Genomic DNA, 22,160 nt, shown 5'->3' on the forward strand with positions numbered 1-22,160 from the left:
GCACACACGCACACACGCACGCACACACACACCACGAAGCAGCTGTCTTGCAGTTAACTAATGTTTAATTTTGTGCTACTTGGGAACAGGAATTGTGGCTCCTTCCACTTTAGATCTCTTTAACTTACCATTCACCACTCAGTAGCTGTTTAAGGAATGAATAAATAAGTGAATGAGCACTGTATCTGTGCTACTGTGAAAAGAGCGATCATGTTCATTATAATGCCAAGCAATCAGCCAAAGCCATGCAACAAATACACAGCTGAAGAGGGATTCAAGTGCAGCTATATCAGGCTCTCACCATCCTAACAGGCCAGCACTCTAAATAAGTAGTATCCTCATTTGAGTGCTGGGAATGTTGTATTCAAAATATTATAACTTTAAACTTTCAGTCAAAAAGAATTAAATTATTCAAAAGAATTTAATATTGCTGCTCAAAAAGAATTTACTATCTGTGATACTCAGGACACTGATTAAGAAGTATAATGGTTTCAAAAAGTGTGAGAGTTGGTCTTATGTACTTAAAATGCCTGCGTTTCTGATAGGGGAAACAGAACATAGATACCTGGAAATACTAAGTAAGACTACAAGATATCGTGTTGAATGTCAAATAAGGAGAGACTGCATTTTTTCCGAAGAATTAAGAGAGAAAAGAAATATAAACTAGGGCGAACAGGAAATGAACTGTGGAAAAGATAGGATTTAGGTTAACCTTTGAAGAGTAATATTCAAATAAATCAAAAAAGATCAGAAGGTACACCCCAGGCAAATCCCAGATTTTAGAAAATGACCAAAATACTCCTTTCTTATTATTTCATTATAACAAGTTTAAAATAATGCAAAATTGTCTAAAATGAGAACAGACTTATAGAAGTAAATACTACTCTAAGCTCTTTGTTAGAAAAATGTTAGGATAAAAGCTCACAGGAGCTCTCTGCTGCATGTGTCTGATAAGTTTATGGTAAGAGCAAGTTTCTCCAGTTATTTCTGTTAAAGTCTGCAATCAGAATGTGCAAGTCACATTATGGTAGCAGTTAGCCTTAAGGAACTGTGATACTCTACACTTCTCATATGACATCACAGATTTCCCACAAAGGTAAAGGAAATTTGCTATTCAGAGTGACTTAGCACTATTTGGTTTGATTTTAAGCCAAGCCAATTAGAAAGGAGCACATATCTTACAGCAATAAAAATTTTTTTTCACAACTATAGTTCACTGATTTGCCTGACAAGAGGAAGTGAGTCACTCGAGCTTTGTTTTGTTTTGTTTTCTGTAAAGTAGTAAACTCAGTGACACATTAAGTTGTTAGGCACAGAAGTTTCCTGGTCACGACAACTCAGTAGAGTTAAATGACAATGTAATCTACAAGAAGAAAAACCCCAACTACTAGCATAGCACTTATTTTGTCTGGCCAGTCAAAAGGTATGATTTATCAAGGTAGATTTTCATGATTTGTATCCTTTCAGGTCAACATATCTTCCAAAAATGTCAGAGAATAATTGAACAGTAAAGAAAATCAGTAACTTTAAAAGTCTGGCATGGACAGAGAAGTACTACAAGTGACAGAACTGCGTTAAAAACATTAATTGACAGAGGTATTTCATACAGGCTTCAAACCCTGAAATAGGCCTGTTTACAACATAGTCACGTGACATGCATAGTTCTAATCCATTAAAAATAATTAAGATGATTCAAAGAGAGTGTAATGAATGGATTTATTTTTCCTTAATATTTTTCTTATCTATGCTCTTACCGTACTATGAGCAGTTCTACCCAGACTCGTACAAAAGCTGGTAATGGGCCAAAGACTTCCAGAATGTATGTATAATGACCACCAGATTTCTTTATACTTGTTCCCAATTCAGCATAGGACAAGGCTCCTGTGAAAAGTACATAATAAAAAGGTACAGAGTTAAAATATTACCAAGTCATCCAAGAGAAGAATTGATACAATAATGTTTATGTTACATGAGATTAACGTTACTACATCATTTGGTCTGAATGAGGTCCTCATTTCAGGAGAAGAAACAGTCATCTGATTGTTAGAAGCCACCAAATTCTCCTTATAACTTCCTCATATTTGAGAACTAGTTCATTGTATTCAAACAATGTAATCTTACTTGAAATGGTAAAGACAAACTTCTAAAGTAGTATCATATTATTAAGAATTTTTAATCTCAAACCTGAGGAAAAGAGTAGATGCCAATAATGCTAACCTATTTTTAAAGGAACTACACACCAAGACAAGGAATTATCTCAAACTGACCTCATAAAATTAAGAATCCTTTTAATAAATGATATTTCTGTCACACATCAAAATTAACAAGATTTATTTGTTCTTCAGAAAAGTATAGACTCTAGGCCTTGCAAGACCTCATTTAATTTGTAGGACATGGTCTGTCAACAAAATGAATTTTGACTCCAATATTCTATTTCTAGAAAAGGTTTTCTTGGATTCTTTTGAAGTGCACACTTCTGGGTAGTTGAAATACTGTTTAAAAAGAGATGCTATAACTTATGTATATTAGGTAAAATTAATTTTAAACAGTTAGCAATTTCAACATTTAGCAATACGATTCACATGGACCTGAGCAAGTCATGTAACCTCCCCAAACCTACATTTCTTCCTTTGTGAAATGGAGATCTCGGTTCTTACCTCATAAGGGAGTTGTGTGTACACATGTGATAATGGGCACCAAGGACAGTACCAGGCCTGATACACAGAGGACACCTCATGAAATATACTTATTAATTTGAGCAATTAACTATCAGGAAAATGAAAAATACATCTTGATACTATGTGAAAAATGCTGTTCATACTGCAAAGTACTCAAATGTAACACAATTTTTGGCAGAGCTACTTCAGAGACTAAAAGTGTGGGAAATTATTACTGATCAGAAAAGCTTCAGGCAGAACTGTCCAAGAGGAGTAAAATTTGGATATTCAGTGAAATCTTAATATCATTTATCCTGTTCCTGAACCTAGCTCTGTATCAGAATCATATGGAAGTAAATTTCTTACTTAAATACACACAAAGAACAGACTCTAAGGCCATACCCCACACCTGTTCTCTACCAAGTGAGTCCAGATCTCCAATAGAGGGATCCAAAGAAATCTATTATTTTAAAATTTGTACAGATGATTTTAAAGTAACTGGTCTGTAGATTGATTTTTGAGGATCACTAATATAGCTTGCCTATTTGTAAATAATTGTAACTAGCTGCAATTCACTCTGTTGGAAACCAGTTGCCATGCTGGTAGCCTGTACAGAAAAAGCTTCCAAGGGGCGCCTGGGTGGCTCAGTTGGTTGAGCAGCTGCCTTCGGCTCGGGTCGTGATCCCAGAGTCCTGGGATTGAGTCCCGCATCGGGCTCCCTGCTCAGCGGGAAGCCTGCTTCTCCCTCTCCCACTCCCCCTGCTTGTGCTCCCTCTCTCGCTGTGTCTCTCTCTGTCAAATAAATAAATAAAATCTTTAAAAAAAAAAAAAAAAAGCTTCCAATATAAAATGTTATTGGAAAGTCTTAAGTACCTCAGAATTTATTGCCAGAGAATCAATATCCAGACCTGTGTATGCTTTGCTGAAACTCCAGGATGGTTGCCCTAGGTTTAAATTGGATTCTAGAGGAATGAGATTTTCATTTAAAAGTCTCAAGCGCCATAACCATTTTACCCAGATGAAAAAAGTTCAAAACAGGATGTAAAAAACCATGTATTGACCCTGGCTTTAAAAAAAAAAAAAAAAAAAAAATTATAAACCAAATATACAGATTCTTTACCCTTAGTCCCAGAGTTCTAGAGTTTTAAGAAAAAGGATTTGTTTTCCTTACATTTTGCTTTGCTTCCTGTTAGGAAGGCACTCCTGCCAAAAAGCTCCTAGGAACTTAAATGACAAATAAAATGTAAATACAGATAAGTAGATTAATACAGGAGCATGCTCCCTGTGATTAGTAATCAAAGAATATAAACTCAAGTGTAACCTTAGCTAGTCCTTTTAATTTTTTTTCCCTCTGCATCTGCTTGAGTTGATATACTTACACAGAACCATATTTTCATAGCACTATAGCATTTTAACTAGTTCAGTCCTCAGCCCAATCCATTTTACTATATCTGAATAACCTTTTATTGCATACACACATCAAAGCACACAGTGGGAGCTGCATGTATACAAGTATGAAAAGTCCAGGAAATTGGTTATGGTTTTTCCTACTAGACATTGATGTATTCTCAATTTACCAAGTATTTGTAGGAGATTAAAGACTGAGGGTGCACAAAGTCATTTAAGAGCAACAATTAGGTTTCTCTTTGTCTATAAATGTACATGCCAGAACCATACAGAATACCACAAACTCTTTAAAAACCCAAAAATAATTCTTCTATATATCTTTCTATACTAAGGCTTTGTTTTAACAAGTTTTCCTTGAAATACCTTCCTCCTAATAATGGAAATTTGGCTTCTCTAGATGAATACCCAAAGGAATGCATTAAAACATCACAAGGCCTTAAGAATGAATGGATTGGTACGCGTAGGACCAAGAGTTAAGACTTAGTCCTAGAGTTAGGACAAAGCTTTGTGTTAGTGGAGACTTTTAGAATTAAAACACACTAGTTGCTACAAAAGAGCAAATATATCTTGGACATTTACCACATAGTGTAAGCAAAATTTAATTTTTTTGACCCTCCACCAGTTTTCGTCACCTTTATAACTAACTCAGGTAGCTTTCTAGTAATTTGCCCACCCCATGAAAGGCATTTATTACCTCTTTGCTATTAACATCAAATCAATAAAAGCGATGTAGATTTTGAAGCAAAATTGTATCATCATGCTTCTACTAGTAGTTCTGTTCAGACTGACTCAGTGGACAGGTGGACGCGTTATCCATGTCCCTGAAGACCAAGTGAACTATAAATGAAGGAAACAGATCTGGGCAAGCATGGCAAGCTAACACCCAATTCCAGTTTTCCTATTTATATTGCAAGAGTTTATAGGTGTTACAGAGAGATGAAAGATTGAAAAAAAATTGAAATATGCTCAGACCCTTGCAATATTCCCACTTATCACAGGAATCGAGTTATGTGCCACCATACATGGTATCATGGCAAGGCCTTTTGAGAAAACATTAGGAACTGACAAGCACGCGAAGTTCAAAAGTTAAAAAGAAAAAGACTGCACCCCATCCCGCCTGGTTTGTTTTGGCAATAAAAACACCGTAACACTTCTGCTGAATGCTCAGTTCTGTGCCTAAATAGGCCACGCCGGGTTTTACTTCACAGGTGTTTCATTCAGCATGCTGGCTGCCAAGATGCCTCAAACATACGTAACTAAGCAAACTGCCTGGTACAGAAAGTTCACATGTATTTTACTGGGTCATCAGTTAGCTTTTGCTCTCATGGCCACAGGGAAAGTCAGAAAACAGTCTGTCTTAGTCAGGAAAAGGGAGTACGGGCTGCAGGAAGCAACTTGGTGGAATTCAGGTTCCTGCCAAGAGTGAACACTGTGTTTGGGTAGTTTGCACACTTAAACAAAAATCAGAAAATCTGATGTAGCCTGTGCCATTCATTCACTCCTGAAAAATTACCCTCTGCTTTCCCAGACAGCAAACTGCCCAGCGCCGCAGACATACCCCCAGAGAAGAAGCTGCACTCACCAAATAGTGACAGGACCCCACAGACTGTCCAGATAATCAGAGACATGCCCACGCTGCCCGTGTTCTGGAGCACGCCCTTGGGAGAGATGAAGATTCCTGCTCCAATGATGGTGCCAATGATGATGGAGATGCCCCTCAGCAAAGTGATTTTCTTCTTCAGCACCACTTTCTCCTGCCCAGGTGGCTCCTTGCCACCCAAGGAAGGCAGCTTCCCATTAACATTCCCCTGCAGGTAACCTCCACTGGAGATGGTGGACACCACAGGCTTTCTGACCATTGTAGTGGCACACGGGAAAAATGAAACAGAGGAAGAAGAAAAAAAAAAAAAACAAAAAAAAAACAAACTTTCAACTTTGGTGTCTCTTGGTGTGACTGACCAAACCTCCTCCTCTTGGCTTTCAGACTGTCTCGCTCAGTGCTTTTTTGTGTTCACAGGTAAGAACTCAAAGGTGTATTTTCTCCTCCACAGCTATCTAATTACCCCTCAGAAACACCTGTGTGTTCATGGTGCTCTCATTCCTCCACCTCCTCGGACTACCTCTGCCGCTGCGGCCGCTGTTACTGCCCTATGATTACAGACCAGCTCAGCTTCCTCAGGGGCTGGTATTTAAGCTCCTGCCTGTCACACCAACTTATTCCAGCTTAATGATGATGCAAATTCTCCAGGTTTGCATCAGCCACATGAGAAGGCTCCAGCATTACTCAGCTCTTTAAAAAAAAAAAAAAAAAAAAAAAATTAGCAGCATGTTGCTCAACTGACCTAAGCTTTTCAGAGAACAAAGCACACACTTAAAAGGGATCTTAACCAATCCAGAAGCAGTAAATTCGGAACAGACCTTCCCAGAGATTTTACAAAAGCAACTCCTAGTGAGGGACAAAAGCTCTTCACGCGAAAAGAGAATGAAAAATGAAACAGGAAATGATCACTGCTTTGTAGGGAGTTTCTTTTTTAACTTACGCGTAAAACATTTCACATGCAACTGCTTTGATAACAGAACACAACCCAAAGCTGCATTGTTTATGACAAAAAAGTTTTTAGATTTCATGTTTCCTGCTTAGTTTTTTTGGGGGGGCGGGGTCTCTGAGTAATATAGGCAAATCTAGTATTTACAAAGCTAGGATGAGTCTGTGTAGCCACTGTCATGCACATAACAATTGTGAGACTTACTCAACATTAAAAGATAAAAATGATTTCTTGCTACCTGGAATAAACAGAAAATAACTATTTTCTGATTCTCATCAGCTCTGGGTGATCTCCTAAACTAAGTAAAAGATACATATTCTTCATTTGCATGTTGTTTCATTGCATTACCAAAAAAAATTAATTTCAAAATTAAGCAATGATCACAATGATATAAAACTATGCATACAGCAAACACTTGAAAAGGAATACATAGAATAGCAGCTTTGGAAGGTGTGATATTATGTATGACTTTTTTTCTAAAGGGTATGATCTATTGTTATATCATGATTATGAATATAAAATGAACTGGAAATATAAGCTAATGTTAAAATGTTTACCTTAAACAATAAGAAAGGCAAAACATTTTCAAACCCTACTAACTTTCTTAATCTAGTGTCCATAACACAAATACCAAAAGAAAAGGAATCTTAGATATCACTTTTGGCTGTATTTATAGATGGTTTCGGAGTCAGTGAGAATTTAACGTTATCTGAAGCTACCTGAAGCTACACTTACAAACACCCTTAACGACACTTCTAAATGTCTGAACAAGAATAACAAACAAAAAACTTGTGTGTGAGAGGTGGGGATGAGGGGAGCGGGAAGCTCAGGAGGGCGCAAGAAAGGAACAGCCACTAGGAACGTAGCACGGAGAAGGTTAGAACCATTTCTGTTATTTTGGCACCTGAGAAAATTCTACCGCCTCAGTGCTCTTCCAGCCAAATAATTGAGCCTTTAATCATTTCCTTTTTATATTATCCACCTAAATCCTATCTAATGTGCTTTGGGTATCTGAAGTCAGGGTTTTTAGACAGCCAAAATAAATACGTTTTCCCAGTTGTTAATGCCTCTCATAAAGTAAAAATGGGTAGTTTCCCTCATTCAATCTTGTTGACACTCCTAAAAAAAAAAAAGGAAGCTAAAGGAAGAGTCTTCTTCACTTCTCTCCTCCCTACCTCTCCTTCCCATCACACAAGTGAGGGGAGAGTTCTCTGTTTCCCCAAAAGGAGAACTAACGAGTGCTGAAGAAATAGGGAGTTAAAAGTAGAACACTAGGAATCCCAGGGAATAACTTTTCATCTTTACCTCATATGGAACCACATTTTGACTTTAAACTTTGGGCTAAATGACTGAACTGATAAATTGAGACTGTGACCCCACTCAGACAGGAAGTCAGATAAATTCTAAAAGAAGAAAAAAAATGTTCTTTTAATATCAAACATTTTTCTTCCTTTGCAGTATTCTGAAGAAAACTTGAAGTTCGACTAATGACCAAAAGGACTGTACTATCATATAAGAGTCATATTCAAAAATTCTGCAAAGCTGTACATAGTCACCAAGGCACAGCATACCTCTTCCAACCACCCACAAATTTGCAGAAAATTCGGGTTACAAAGAAAATGTTGAGTTACCTTCAATGTTAACAAACGCTTATAATCAACAGTCCTAAACTTGTAAACTAAGAATTTATAGTCTTCAAATATGTGTGTATCTATCATAAAAATGAGTTCTAAGCCAGTGCATTTATATTCCTCCTGCCTCAGGCTTCATTTTAAGCATTCCTATCAAATTAGTGCTATTTACAAATATCTATCTAGTGCTCTCTGTGCACAATGGATAACCCCAGCTCTCTAAAAGTGTCTGACAGAAGAAACCAGATGTGGTATACTGTGGTAGCTTCCCTTTTCTGGTAATAATTTCTGTCCCATGATTATAAATATGTGGGCATGTAATGATCTGGCCAAAAATAATCCTCTTCCTGGCTGCCAGGTATAGGAACATGACCTGAGCCAGGCCATTACTAAATAGAAAGAGATTTATCTTTTCTCAACGACTGGAAGTTGTAAAGATGTGACCCAGAACGACTGGTGGCCATGTGCTCTGCCATGTTGAGTAAATCCTCATGAAATAAAAGAGAATATGCAGAGATGAGAGACACTTTCAAATTCCCAGAATCATCAAGGCCTGATTTCATTCCCAAGGGACCCAGATTGGCTCTAGATCCTGAAGATCGTCCTTCAGTTCTAGAAGTTACATAGTTTCCTTGTTAGATATGCTACCTCATGCCACACACACAAAACAGGGACATGGGTGGTAGAGCTAAATGCAAATGGCATATCATTAAAGCTTCTCAAATGGGTTGATATATGATATATGATAGTCATTAGAGACATGTAATTATTAGCTTCTGAAGTGTCACTAGGCCAACTGGGATGTGCTATACATGTAAAACAGCCACTAGAATTTGAAATCTTGTTTTTAGAAAAAGAACAAAAAACTCTTGTTAATAATTATATTATTCATATTAATTTCACCTGTTTCACTCCATTTTTTTAAAGTGGCTACTTAAAATTAAAATTATATATGTGGTACATGGGGCACCTGGGTGGCTCAGTCCATTAAGTGTCCCAACTCTTGATTTCACCTCAGGTCACAATCTCAGGGTTGTGAAATTGAGCCCTGTGTTGGGCTCTGCGCTAGGCATGGAGTCTGCTTAAGATTGTCTCTCCGTCTGCCCCTCGCACCCCCGTACTCCTTCTCTCTCTTTCCCTCTCTCCCTAATATATAAATAAATAAATAAACAAACAAATAAATAAAATTATATATGTGACACAAATTTCTTGCTCACATTATATCTCTAATAGTCAGTGCTGATCTAGAAGAAAACATAAAATATATTCTTCAACAGGTGTAAGAAGGGATTTCTTAAAAGGGACATACAAAGTACTAATCACAAAAGAAAGATATATTGAAATATATTAAAATTAAGAATTTCCGCTCATCAAAAGACAAGCTTAAGAGATTGGAAAAGTGAACCATAAAATAAGAGGAAGTATTTGCAACTGGCAAAGATCTCATATCCAGAATAAATAATAAATTCCTACAAATCAATAGGGATAAGAGAGGCAACCTAATAGAAAAACCACAAGAAATCTGAATAGACGCTTGATAAAATGGCCAATGCATTTTTTTTAAAAAAATGCAAAACCATATTATCATTAGGGGAATTAAAACTAAAACCACAATGTGATATTAATTCCCACCATCATAGTGACCCACATGAGAAAGATAACACCTGAAGTGGTAAGAGTGTGACACAACTAGTAAAATCTGCTAAAGTTAAATATACACGTACACTTTGACCAATAAATTCCATAGGAATATATTCCTAGGAATATAAACCAAAAAAATGCAGGACATCCACGTGCCAAATGATACAGACAAAAATATTCAGAGTAGCTTTATTCACAATGGCCAATAATAAAAACAACACAAATGTCCATTAACAGTAGAATGGATAGATGTATTTTTGTACTTATTCAGTGAAATACAACAAGACAGTAAAAAAGGAACAATAGCTATAACATTATGGATAACTCTCACATAATATTACAAGATATATGTAAAATAAAATACTATATGATTTAATTAACATATTTAAAAACAAGCAAATGACTCTATGGGGTAAGAATTCTGATGGTTGTCTTTGGAGATAACTGGATTCTAGTGATTGAGGGGGGGCCACAAAGGTAGTTCTAGGGTCCTAATAATGTGCTATTTAACAACCTGGGTAGTAATTACATTAGTCTTTCAACTTTGTGGATAATTCACTAGACTGTACACTTGTATTTTTGTACTTTACTGTATTTATGTTAAAATTCAATTTTTTAAAAATAAACATTTCAGTTGAAAATTTATGATAGCCTCTCAAAAACAGATCAAGCAAACAAATAAGCAAACCATGAGAAAATCTGAAGAATACGATTAACAAACTTAGGATAGTAGCTCTATAGAGAACTTCCTATCCACCAAATAGAAAATACAGATTATTTTAAAGTATATATAAAGCTCTCACAAAAGAAGCCATATCTATGATAAAAGGAAACCCCAATACATTGCGAAGAATTAACACCAACACTATACACTCTTATCACAATGCAACAAAATTAAAAATAGCAATTGTAAAACTAAAAAATAAACCTTGCATGTCTGGAAATTTAAAACTATATTATCAATGTATCTTTACATTAAAGAAGAAACATGGGAAAAATACACAAATTACTAAAAATTAAATAAAGTATATGTTCAAATTTGTGAGACTTAGTAAAAAATTAATAAAGAAAAAATTCAAAGTTATAAGTCCATTAATCAAAAAATAAGAAACCCTCATGCAAAACTGTTGGTGGGAATGCAAATTTGTGCAGCCACTGTGGGAAACAGTATGGAGGTTCCTCAAAAAATTAAAATTACACTTATCATATGATCCAGTAATTCCCCTACTGGGTATTTAATCAAAGAATATGAAAACACTAATTCAAAAAGATATATGCACCTCTATGTTTACTGCAGCATTATTTACAATAGCCAAATTATGGAAGCAGCCCAAATGTCTATGGATAAATAAGAGGGGGCATATTAATATATATATATTAATATATATACATATATATGGTGGTCTATATATATATATTATACATATAATATATATATAATGGAATATTAGCCATAAAAAAGAATGAAATTATGCCATTTGCACAACATGGATGGATCTAGAGAGTATAATGCTAAGTGAAATAAGTCAGTCAAGAAAGACAAATACCACATGATTTCACTCATATGCAGAATTTAAGAAACAAAACAAAGGAACAAAATAAAAAAGAGATAAACCAAAAAACAGACTCCTAACTATAGAGAACCAACTGATGATTCCCAGAGGGGAGGAGAAAGGGTGGAGGGGTGAAATGGGTGAGGAGATCAAGAGCACCCTTCTCAGGATGAGCCCTGGGTAATGTACAGAATTGTTGGGTCACCATAGTGTATACCTGCAACTAACACAACACTCTACGGTAACTATGCTAGAATTATTTTTTTTATTTAAAAATTAAAAATGAGAAAAATTTAGGGCAAATAAGTCAAATATCCAACACAAGATTTGGGAGAAAAAGACTATATTCAAAGAAGACAAAAGATAATTCCAGGAGTCAGGAAAGTAAAAACAAAAAGACAATAGAAAATATTCCCACAAGCAAATTTTAATTATTTGTAAAAACTAATATAGATAAAAGTCTGACAAAAGTGAACAAGGAAAAATTAGGAAATTAATTATATCTGGAATGAAAAAGAGAAAATACCTTAGAGAGCTAGACAGTTTTTTTTAAATAATGAAGGAATATAATAACTATATGGCAAATAATATGAAAACCTAGTGTAAATGGACATATTTCTGGAAAACAAATATTAGAATTTGAAGTGGCACTAGAGGAAATAGAAAAATTGAAAAATTGAATAACAATTTAAAGTGGTAATCAAGGATATGCTTGACTCAAAAAAACAAAACAATGACAACAAATAAATAAAAATGAGGCCCCCTTTGTTTTACATGTGAGACCTACTGAATTTTCATGAACTAAATAATTCCTTTCTTAGAGAAGTTTATTTAAGAGACTTAAGAATTCTTCCTGTAGGAACAGGCTGGGACTTTACCTGAAATTGTATCTTTATTTTCTTTATCCTCCCTAACCTGCTTTCTGTTATACTCTTACCAGTATTCATTAGAGCATTCTTTAGTACATCACTTGGTTGTGATTCTTCATCTCACAGTATTTGTCTGGAGAATCTGACGGAAGATGGTTGATATTGAAAGTAGTCTAGGATGCAAACTCTAAGAAAGAGATTTGTAGTTTACTCACTCACCTGTCAAACAGCGGTAAAGACCCCAACACTAGTGGCAAGAAGAATACTAATAGCCACTGTCAGGCTATTGTATTGCAATTACTAAGACTTTCCCGAGGTGAACTGGGATAAAACACATCCCTTGAGAAGGGATGCACTGCCTTGCACAAGCTCTTTGGTATTTGGGAACACTAGAAACATTCCTCTTAATGTCAGGAATAAGAAAAAGGAATTCACTGTCACCATTATCATTTAATATTATCTATTTGGTACTAGCCACTGCAATTAGATAAGAAAAAGAACTTAAGCATGAAAAAAAATGAAGAAGTGAAGGCAAAAATTCTCACTATTTTATAATTAACCTGGAAAAAACAAAACATTTAACAAGAACAATGAAAATTTCTTACCATAATCAAAGTATTGTAAGGTAACGAATAAAAGTAAGCGAATAGAAAAGCAGTAGCTTTCATATACTGGATATATGTATGTTTACATACAAAAACAATTAAATGAAATAATGAAAGTACTTATTTATAATAACAATAATAAATTTAAAATTAAAATTAAATTAACAAGAAATTGGCAAAGCCTATACTTAAAAAATCAGCTTGAGCAAATGAAAAGGTATGTTATGTTCTTGGATACGAAGACTAATATAAAGCTGTCAATTTTTAAAATTAATTTGTAAATAGAACACAATCCAAATGAAAATGCGAAAAATTTGTTTAACTAGAAAAAGTGATTCTGCATTGGGAATGCTGTTTCTTAATCCTGAAAAATAAGAGCATTGAGGGAATACTAAACTATCAAGATGTATTATAATTCTTCAGTAGTTCAAACTTTGAGGCATCAGTATTTTAAAAACAGAGTAATAGTATAGAATACAAAACCCAGGAATTGACCTAAATACATTCAGAACTTTATCAAATGATAAAAGCATCATCTCAAACTAGGGAGGAAAATATGAACTATTCAATAACGAAGTGAGGAAAGCTAGATAACCATTTAGAAAAACATAAAGTTGAATCAGTCCCACACACCATACAAGAGAAACAAAATCCTAATAGATCCAGGGTGTCAATGTAAAAATGAAATTACAGAAGTCCTATGACAAATATAGTAGAATTCCTGTAGAATCTAGGAGTGCAGAAAGTTTATCTAAGTGACACAAAATCCAGAAGCTATTAAAAAAATCATAATATTAAGAGAATACAAATTTTAAAATCCATGTGGCAAAAAAATCATAGTCAAAAATGAAAATGGGGATGATATATTTAATATTACAGGCAAAGATCTAGTCTCTTTAAATATAACAATTTTATACAAATCAATAGGAAAAAAAGATATCAACCAAATAGAAAATTAGCAAAGGGTATGAATCAATTCTTTACAGAAAACGAAATACAAATGCCTTTCATACATGTGAAAAGATGATCAAGCTTACTCATATTGAGAGAAATGCAATTCCATAAATCAAGGATGTGCTTAATAATAAGTAGAGCTGGTCAAGAAGAGAAGCTTTCTTGAAGCAGCTCTTATTGTCCAAACTTGGAATAATTTAAGCATCATGAAAGATAATGATTGCAAAGAAAAATATTTTTTAAAACATTTTAAAAAATGAGTATAGTTTCCCTAGGAGAGAAAGAGAGAAAGGAGAGAAGAAAAAAAGGAAAATTGTTCTTTAAAGAATCACAGCTATTATATGTAAAAGGAGTGAAGAATTAAAAAATCAATTATTTTGTAATCCAATGCAATAATTGATTCAGATAACAATCATTATGAGTGTCAAAACCACTGGTTGAAACCTTGTTGAAAAAGAGAATATTTATGTAAGCCTGAATTATCTCTCCAAAAAATATTTATAATTTTCAAAGAAAACAGACCTTTTGCAACACAGAGATATCATTGTCACTACCTTAATTAAGTGATCAAAGTAAATACCACCAATAGTGCCTATTGATGTAACCAATACTGATAATCCAATATTACTTATGTAGAATTCTTGCCCAAAATATTTAATTTGAATTCAGTGATGGGCAAAAAATTAGAAACATCCATAATCAGAGAACATTTATTTAACAAGTAGCCTATGATTTTGTAAAAAAAATTCAGGGTGATACAAGACAAGGGAGAAAGGGGACTGTTCTATATTAGAAGAAATTAAAGAGATATTAAAACCTAAGGCAGTCTGTGAAACTTGATTGGACCTTAGATTTTTAAAAGAGGATATAAAAAATATATTTGGGACAACTGAGGAAATTTGAATAAGAATTGTGTTTTGGATAATATAAGGAATTTTTGTTAATTTTCTTAAGTATGACAATGAAATTGTGATTACATGGGAGAATATCATTTTCCTTCACAGATGTATATAAAATATATATGGGTAAGGTATCACAATGTATGCAATTTATTTCCAAGTGGTTCAGCAAAAATATGTTTAAAGAGAGATAAGTTAAATGCAGTAAAATATTAACATTGCATCATAGTTTGTGGTAGCAAATGTTTCAAAACATCAATGCCCATCCAAACTGGAATGGTTAAATAATTATCCAAATATACAATAGAATACTAGCCAGCTATTTTTAAAAAAAACCCAAACCTTCAAATTTCTTAATGTCAATATACATAGATTTCTAAAATATATATGCTATTAAGTAACAAAGGAAGAGCATTCATTGTGTGGGTGTCTGTATAAATATGACTGCATAAAATCTCCACATGGAAATTGAGCAGATGGGATCAAAGTAGGAAAGAACTTTTCACTATATACCTTTTTTTAGTACTATTTGGTATTTAATCACTGTGAATGAATACTTATTTTAACAACAATACTTTTAACAAAGAACAATGGAAGAAGCTCAAAAAATGTAGAAAAAAGAGCATAATAAAGCAATAGTAGAAACTGGCATAAATGATGATAATAACAAACAAAAGAAACAACATATGATTCTATGAAAAGCTGACAAGTTAAGCATACTTTCTGCAGGATGGATTAAGGTATAAACAAGCAAGGTAAAAGCAAATCTTTGTAAAATATAGGGGTCATAACTATCGACAAAATACAGGCTTAAAAACTATAAGAAAGTGGTACAAATTCAAGCCAATTCATTTGAAAAAATCACATTAAATAGACAACTTTCTAGAAAAATCTCTATCACCAAAATGACTCAAGAATAGAAATTTTGCATTTTTTAATAGTTAGAAACTAATCAGGAATTTAAAAAATCATATATAACAAATCAACCAAAAACAGAGGTAATTTTATAGGAAAATCTACATTCAAATAACACATACTTCCTGTCTTAAGCAAACTGTTACCCAAAGCAGCAAGAGAAAAAGAAATCTCAACTGTCTTTCTTAAGTTAGTGTAATCTTGATATCAAAAATTAGAAAGACAGTAAAAACAAGGAAAATGAGGGTCCAGTTTTACTTGAAACACAGATAAATGCATGCTAAAGTACTAACATAAATCATTAAATATTAATTAACTATAATCAATAATGTATTAAACAATTCATAATAATCAAATCATGTGATCTCAATCATATAAAGTTAGTTTAACAATAGAAAAGTCAGTGCAAATTTTAAATTATGTAATTAGTGGATGCTAAAAATTATTTCATATTTTTATATATATTATTTTTATATATGCAAATATAGTAAAATATGCACATACATATGCTATTCAATATTTTATTGGAATTCCTAACCAATACAAAAAGGCCAGAAAAAGAAATTAAAAGTATAAGAATTATTTTTTAAAAATCCTTGTTATTCACAGACAATATTACTACCTAAATAGAAAGCCCAAGAGAACCTACCAATAAATATGTTAAAAGTAATAAGAATTTTCAGTAAGGTTGCTGGGTATAAGATCATTATATAAAAAGATTACATTTCTAAACATAAAATAAACAATTATAAACTATAATCCTTTAAAAAGTATCATTAATTGAAATTTGCTAAGTGATGGGTCTGTGGCAGAGAATTAAATAAGCAAATATGCATTATTTCCATCCAGCAAACAATCAAAAGTGAAATGCCAAGTTACCCCTTCTAAAAAAAAGTATCATTAATGATTATTAAAAGGATGCAGATTACCTGAAGATAAGTTCAAATTTTAGAAAAAAAATTATAGTCTTTACTGAAAGACTTACAAGAAGATTTGTTAAACAGATATATACCCTCTTCTTGGATGACAAAACTCTTTATTTTAAAGATGTCAGTTCTCACTAAGTGAACTGATATCAAACTAAAATCAAAACTTAACATTTTATGAAACTAGATAGCTGATCCTCAAATTTATGTTATGATGAAAAGCCAGGAATATCCAGGACACATTAAAAAAAAAACTAGTAATAAGAGGATTCAACCAACTGGAAATCATGACTTATTACAAAAACACGGTAATTAAATTCATGGGATATTGGTACAAAAACAGACTACTGGAAGAGAACAGAGAGCTTATTAAAAAGACTTAATTATATAGAAAGTATTGGTATTTGACACGTAGCAATACAGAATAGTGGAGACAGAGTGGTCTGTTTAATGCACAGTGTAAGAAAAGACACCTGTGCAGAAAAAGTTGAAATTATACCCCTACTTCACACAACACACACAAACACACACACACACACACACACGTGTGTGCGCACACATGCGCATGCATGTGCACAAACATTTTAGACAGATAAAGCCTTAAATAATGAAAAGCAAATTAAAAAAACATTTTACAAGAATGTATAGGAGTAAATTTTATATCACCAGATAGTGAAAGATTTCTTACACAGGAAATATATCTATATGGCTTGCTTCCTCATTTAATAAGTTCTCTGCTCTAATGTCACCTTGTCATAAAGACCTTATTTGACCACCAGATATAGAAGAGTAGCCCCCATGCTTGATGCTTGATATTCTCTATATTATTACCCTGTTTTATGTGTCATCATAGAAATTATTACCACTGTTGAGATGGGAGTAGGGACTTTATCTATTGTGTTCACTCCTCTGTCCCCAAGATCTAGTACCTAGCACATAGTAGTCTTTCAATAACGTTTGTATAATTATAAAAATACAAAAAAACTTTAAAAAATATTAACAAATTTACCACAGTGAGCTGAAATTTTTCTGTAGCAATCTTCATAAACATAGAAATAGGCCATATCTGAAAGATATTTACATTCCCCCTAAGAGAGGGATTTAAAGTCTAGAATATATAAAGATATGTGCAAATCTATAAGAAAAGGAAAACAATTAAATATAGGATTTAATCAGACTATTCACAGAAAAGAAAATCTACCTGGCAAGAAACATGAAAATGTGTACCATGTTAGGTACACAACCACTTTACTGACAAACGGCAATAATAAATTTGCCACTTCCAGCACCACTTGGAAAAATCAAATGAGGCTTACCTACCTAAAGCGCAGAGAAGCCAGAGAAGCAAGTGCACTCAAGATATACCTCAGAGATCTCAGCTACATTCTTCAACAGCGATGGAGGTTCCAGTTTACCAGTGGCAGAACAGAACATATGAACGAGTGAGGTGCCCCTGGCTTTCTGTGTGCATGACATCCACTCTCCAGACCTCGCCTGACATAAATAATCCTGGACTACTTCTACATGTAAACTGATCTGGGAAAGGGCCCAAACCACCTCATCTGGGCCAGGTTTATCTCATCAATCTCAGAAGTATACAATCTACAATTTGATTGCAAGTTACCCTACGTTAACACCTAGACATGAATTAACTTCATCCAGCTTCCTCGCCCACCCTAGGCTAACATAGTTTCATCCAAAATAGAATCAGAAGAAAAAACACATTCTTCTTGAATACACATGCAATGATTACCACAGTTGACCACACACCAGGCCATAAAACAAATCTCACAATTTTTCAGATGAAAGGTATCTATCAGACAGGTCATGTTCTCTGACCACAACACAGTTAAGTAAGGAGTTGTGCATAGGAAAAATAAAATGCCCATTAAGGAACTCATTGGTCACAAAATAAATGGCAAGAAATTTAAAATTTTGTGGAGATTAATAAAAATCAAACTGCTATATTTAAATTTAGGGCCATTGATTAAGGCCTCACTGAGGAGAATATACAGCCTTAACTGCTCAGGTTAGAAAAGAAGACCAAAAAATTGAAGAGTAACAGTCTAACAAAAAATTAGAAGCAAACAGTAAGCTCAAAGAAAGTAAAGGAAATCATTAGAAAGATGAAATAGAGACGTTCCATAAACTGTAAGTCAGATCTTTGAAAGGTGACAACATAGAAGAGAACCTCTGGTAATACTGAGGGATAAGAGGAGACAGGGAATACATAAATAATATGAATGACAAAGGAGACAGGATACCAATAATGCAACTGAAATGAAAAAGGTAGTAAGTGAATATTATCAACAACTTTATTCAAATGTAATGAAAACCTAGGTGACAAATTATTAGGGAAAATTAGCCTAATGAAACTAACCTGTGAAGACATGAAATGTCTGAATGGCACTGTAACTATGAAGGAAATTGGAGAGTTGCAAAAGCTTAAGAGAGTAACACAGATCAGGATGGTTTTACAGGTGAGTCTTACAAAAACTTTCAAAGATTAGTACAGTTGGCAACTTGCATACCCTACAACCCGTCAATTCTACTCATAGCAGTTTTGCTAAGAGCATTGCTCACATATGTGCACTATGAGACGTCCACAAGAAAAATCAGAAAGCAAAACATTACAAACAATGCAAATTCCCTCTGCTGGAGAATATTTTTTAAATTATGTTTTATTCACACAAGGGAGTGTGAGAAGGAAGAAACTATAACTGCATGCAACATCATGGATGATCTTACATAATGTTAAGTAAAATAAAGTCTCCAAAATCATTCAACATGATACTTTCTTCAAGAAGTTCAAAAAGCTAAAGCAAACACACACACGAATGCACAATTCCTAAAAAGCAAGGAAATGATAACACCTTAAAATTCAGGGCCATAGGAGGCAAAGAGAGATGTCTAAAAGTTCAGGGATGTCCATAACATTATTTACAAATAAACAGGCAAATAAAAATATGATCATGCATGGACTAATTATGATTTTGTATCATGAACCTAGGAATATAATAAATGAAATTCCTTCCACCTGAGATCCTAAAGGAAATAAAGGGGAGTAACCTTATCTTCTGCTCTCCTAGTAACAAATTTTTTATATGCAATACAGTGATAGCAAATTAATTTATCTAGTACTTTTTCCATTCCATATCATCAGGAGGATTGATTTCAACTTCCCTTTTACCTACATCAGACCAGTTGGTACTCAAAACTGTACCACCAGACTCCATCAATTTATCCCAATTTCTTGTATAATGAGATGATGATGGATATAAGTTCTTTACATCTGCTATGAACTCTTTTGGTTTAGGCACATCTCCTCGCCCCTCTAGCTTTTCCCATCTCACAGCTCTGTCTTCTCCATTTTAATTTCAATCTTTGTTGAAAGTACTTTAAATGTTCTCTGTTCTGGGATTATAGGATGAAGAAGTCTCAGCTGCAAATTATAATCCTCTCCAGAAGGAAGTTTCACCAAAGCAGACAACTCTTTTTCTGAAAATTCCACATTTACATTATTCTTCTGAACATTCTTGATCGTAAATGTAATGATTACTTGAGATTCTGTTTGATACCAGTCATACTTGATTTTTGACTGATGAGTCCTCTGGGATGCACACACCTCAGACTGTGATCCATTCTGGGCCTCCTGACACCTTTTAATCCAGACAGTGAAATCAGGATCTGTACTATCTAATTTCTGTCCTCCTATAAAAGTTTCTAAAGCAGCGGCAGAGTTATTTTCATGGTATTCACATATCCCTTTTCTCAGCATAGCAGTGGAATTATTGGGATTGCCTTCAAGAGATTTCTTTGCATCAGCAACAGCATCACAGTAATTCCCAAGAAGAATGTGACAATAAGCTCTTTGACAATAATATTGAGCATCATCTGGTTTCTGTTCCAAAGCCTTAGTCAGCCCCTCTAACGCCGCCTGGGGGTCCTCCTCGATCAGAGCATCTGAGAAGCTCTGGAAAACCTTTTGGACTGTTGCAGGTCCTGCTGCAGCTGCCGCCATCCCTAAAAATCGCTGTTGCTGTTAGAGCTGCTACCTCCGAGGTTATGAGCTACACCGCCCTCTCCTAGTAACAAATCTTAACCAGATATTTTATACAGGGAAATGAAATAAAGAGGGGTTAATGTTTCACCCTTTCCAGGCTGATAAATATTTAAGATGGATAACATCCACATGTTGGTGAGGATATGGGGGAAAATAAACCTTAATGTTGATCTGAAAGCATAAAATTTATACAACAACTTTAGAGAACTATGTAGAAATATCTAAAAAAGTTAAAGTTGCACTTGCCCTATGAGTCATGAATTTCATTTCCAGAAATCTGTCTTAAGGAAATTCCCATACAACTGCTCAAAGGAGACAAATACAATGACCATTCCCTGAAATATTGTTTACAACTGCAAAAATGTGGAAATGCCCAAATATTCATCATAAGGAAATGGATAAGTTGCAGTTTATTCCTATAAAATGTGATACAACTGGTAAGAAGTGTGAACTAAATCTGCATGCATTAATATCTCCAAAACATAAGCTTACATGAGAAAAATGAAGTTGCAGTAGGATGCACACAGTATGATCTCATTTATGTAGAGTTTTAAAAAGTACACAATACAGGGGCACCTGGGGGGCTCAGTTGGTTGAGTGTTCAATTCTTGGTTTCACCTCAGGTCATAAGCTCAGGGTGGTGAAAACTGAACCCCACATTGGGCTAGTGCTCACCGGGGAGAGATCCTCACCCTCTCCTTCTGCCCCTCCCCCCCACTCATGCAGTCTCTCAAATAAATATTTTTTTAAAGTACACACAACAATTTTGCATATTGTTTATGAATCTATTCCATGTGTAGTAAAAAGCCAAAAACCCATGTGGGGCTATAACTAACTGCAGAAGAGAGGTTACCTGGCTACCTTTGAGGAGGCAAAAGAGGAAAGGATTACAAGGATGAGGTTTCGTGGGGATCTTTAATGTTTCATTTCTTTCAAATAAAAATAAGGTGTGAACTTACAGAAACATGAACTTAAGAAAAATAACATCTGTTAAATCCAAATTGTGTACTCTGTGTTTGTTACATTATTTTTTAAATTTTTCTGCAGGCTTGAATTATTTCAACAATAAAATTTAATTGAATTCTATAAGAAAATAATTTGCCATCTCAAATTTTACCTAAAGTCCCAGTGATCACCATTAGCTCCAGTGAGAATTTGTAGCACACACATAAAGGAATCACTGGAATCCTTGGAATAGTGAGATATGTCCAGTTTTGCTTATAATTATTTAACTCAACTTAGCCTAAACTGTGACGTGAAAGAGATGTTGGGAAGAGTCCTTAGCCTCCTATACTATAAATTTGTATCAATCAGCAGGGAATGGCAGAAAGTACTCTTTTGTGACAGATGGCTGAGGTTATATTAAACCTAAACAAACTAAAATCATTCATATGTAAGCAATTTCAAAACACTTAAGAGTAATTAAAATCTTTAATTTTTGTACTGCAATTTTTTTGAAAATGTGACCTCCAGAGAAAATTTTAGAAGCAATGA

The 22,160-nt window shown here is 34.2% G+C and overlaps 1 protein-coding gene and 1 pseudogene across 1 annotated transcript in view; both read right to left on the reverse strand.

Moving 5' to 3' along the window:
- SLC7A11 (solute carrier family 7 member 11) overlaps positions 1-6,326 on the reverse strand; it is a 72,726-nt gene extending 66,400 nt beyond the window's left edge. Inside the window, exons 1-2 of the mRNA XM_025874190.2 lie at positions 5,647-6,326; positions 1,755-1,881 (exon numbers count right to left, since the gene is read on the reverse strand). Of these exons, the coding sequence (XP_025729975.1) occupies positions 1,755-1,881; positions 5,647-5,923 (404 nt within the window). The 5' untranslated portion in view covers positions 5,924-6,326. The remainder of the gene's footprint in view (positions 1-1,754; positions 1,882-5,646) is intronic.
- A 13,411-nt stretch (positions 6,327-19,737) lies between these two features.
- Positions 19,738-20,667, reverse strand: LOC112825943 (protein SGT1 homolog pseudogene; annotated as a pseudogene).
- Positions 20,668-22,160: the final 1,493 nt, after the last annotated feature.

The sequence above is a fragment of the Callorhinus ursinus genome, unplaced genomic scaffold (assembly GCF_003265705.2).
Source record: "Callorhinus ursinus isolate GAN/ISIS: 27379988/994484 unplaced genomic scaffold, GSC_fseal_2.0 scaffold4, whole genome shotgun sequence".
Classification (NCBI taxonomy): Eukaryota; Metazoa; Chordata; class Mammalia; order Carnivora; family Otariidae; genus Callorhinus; species Callorhinus ursinus.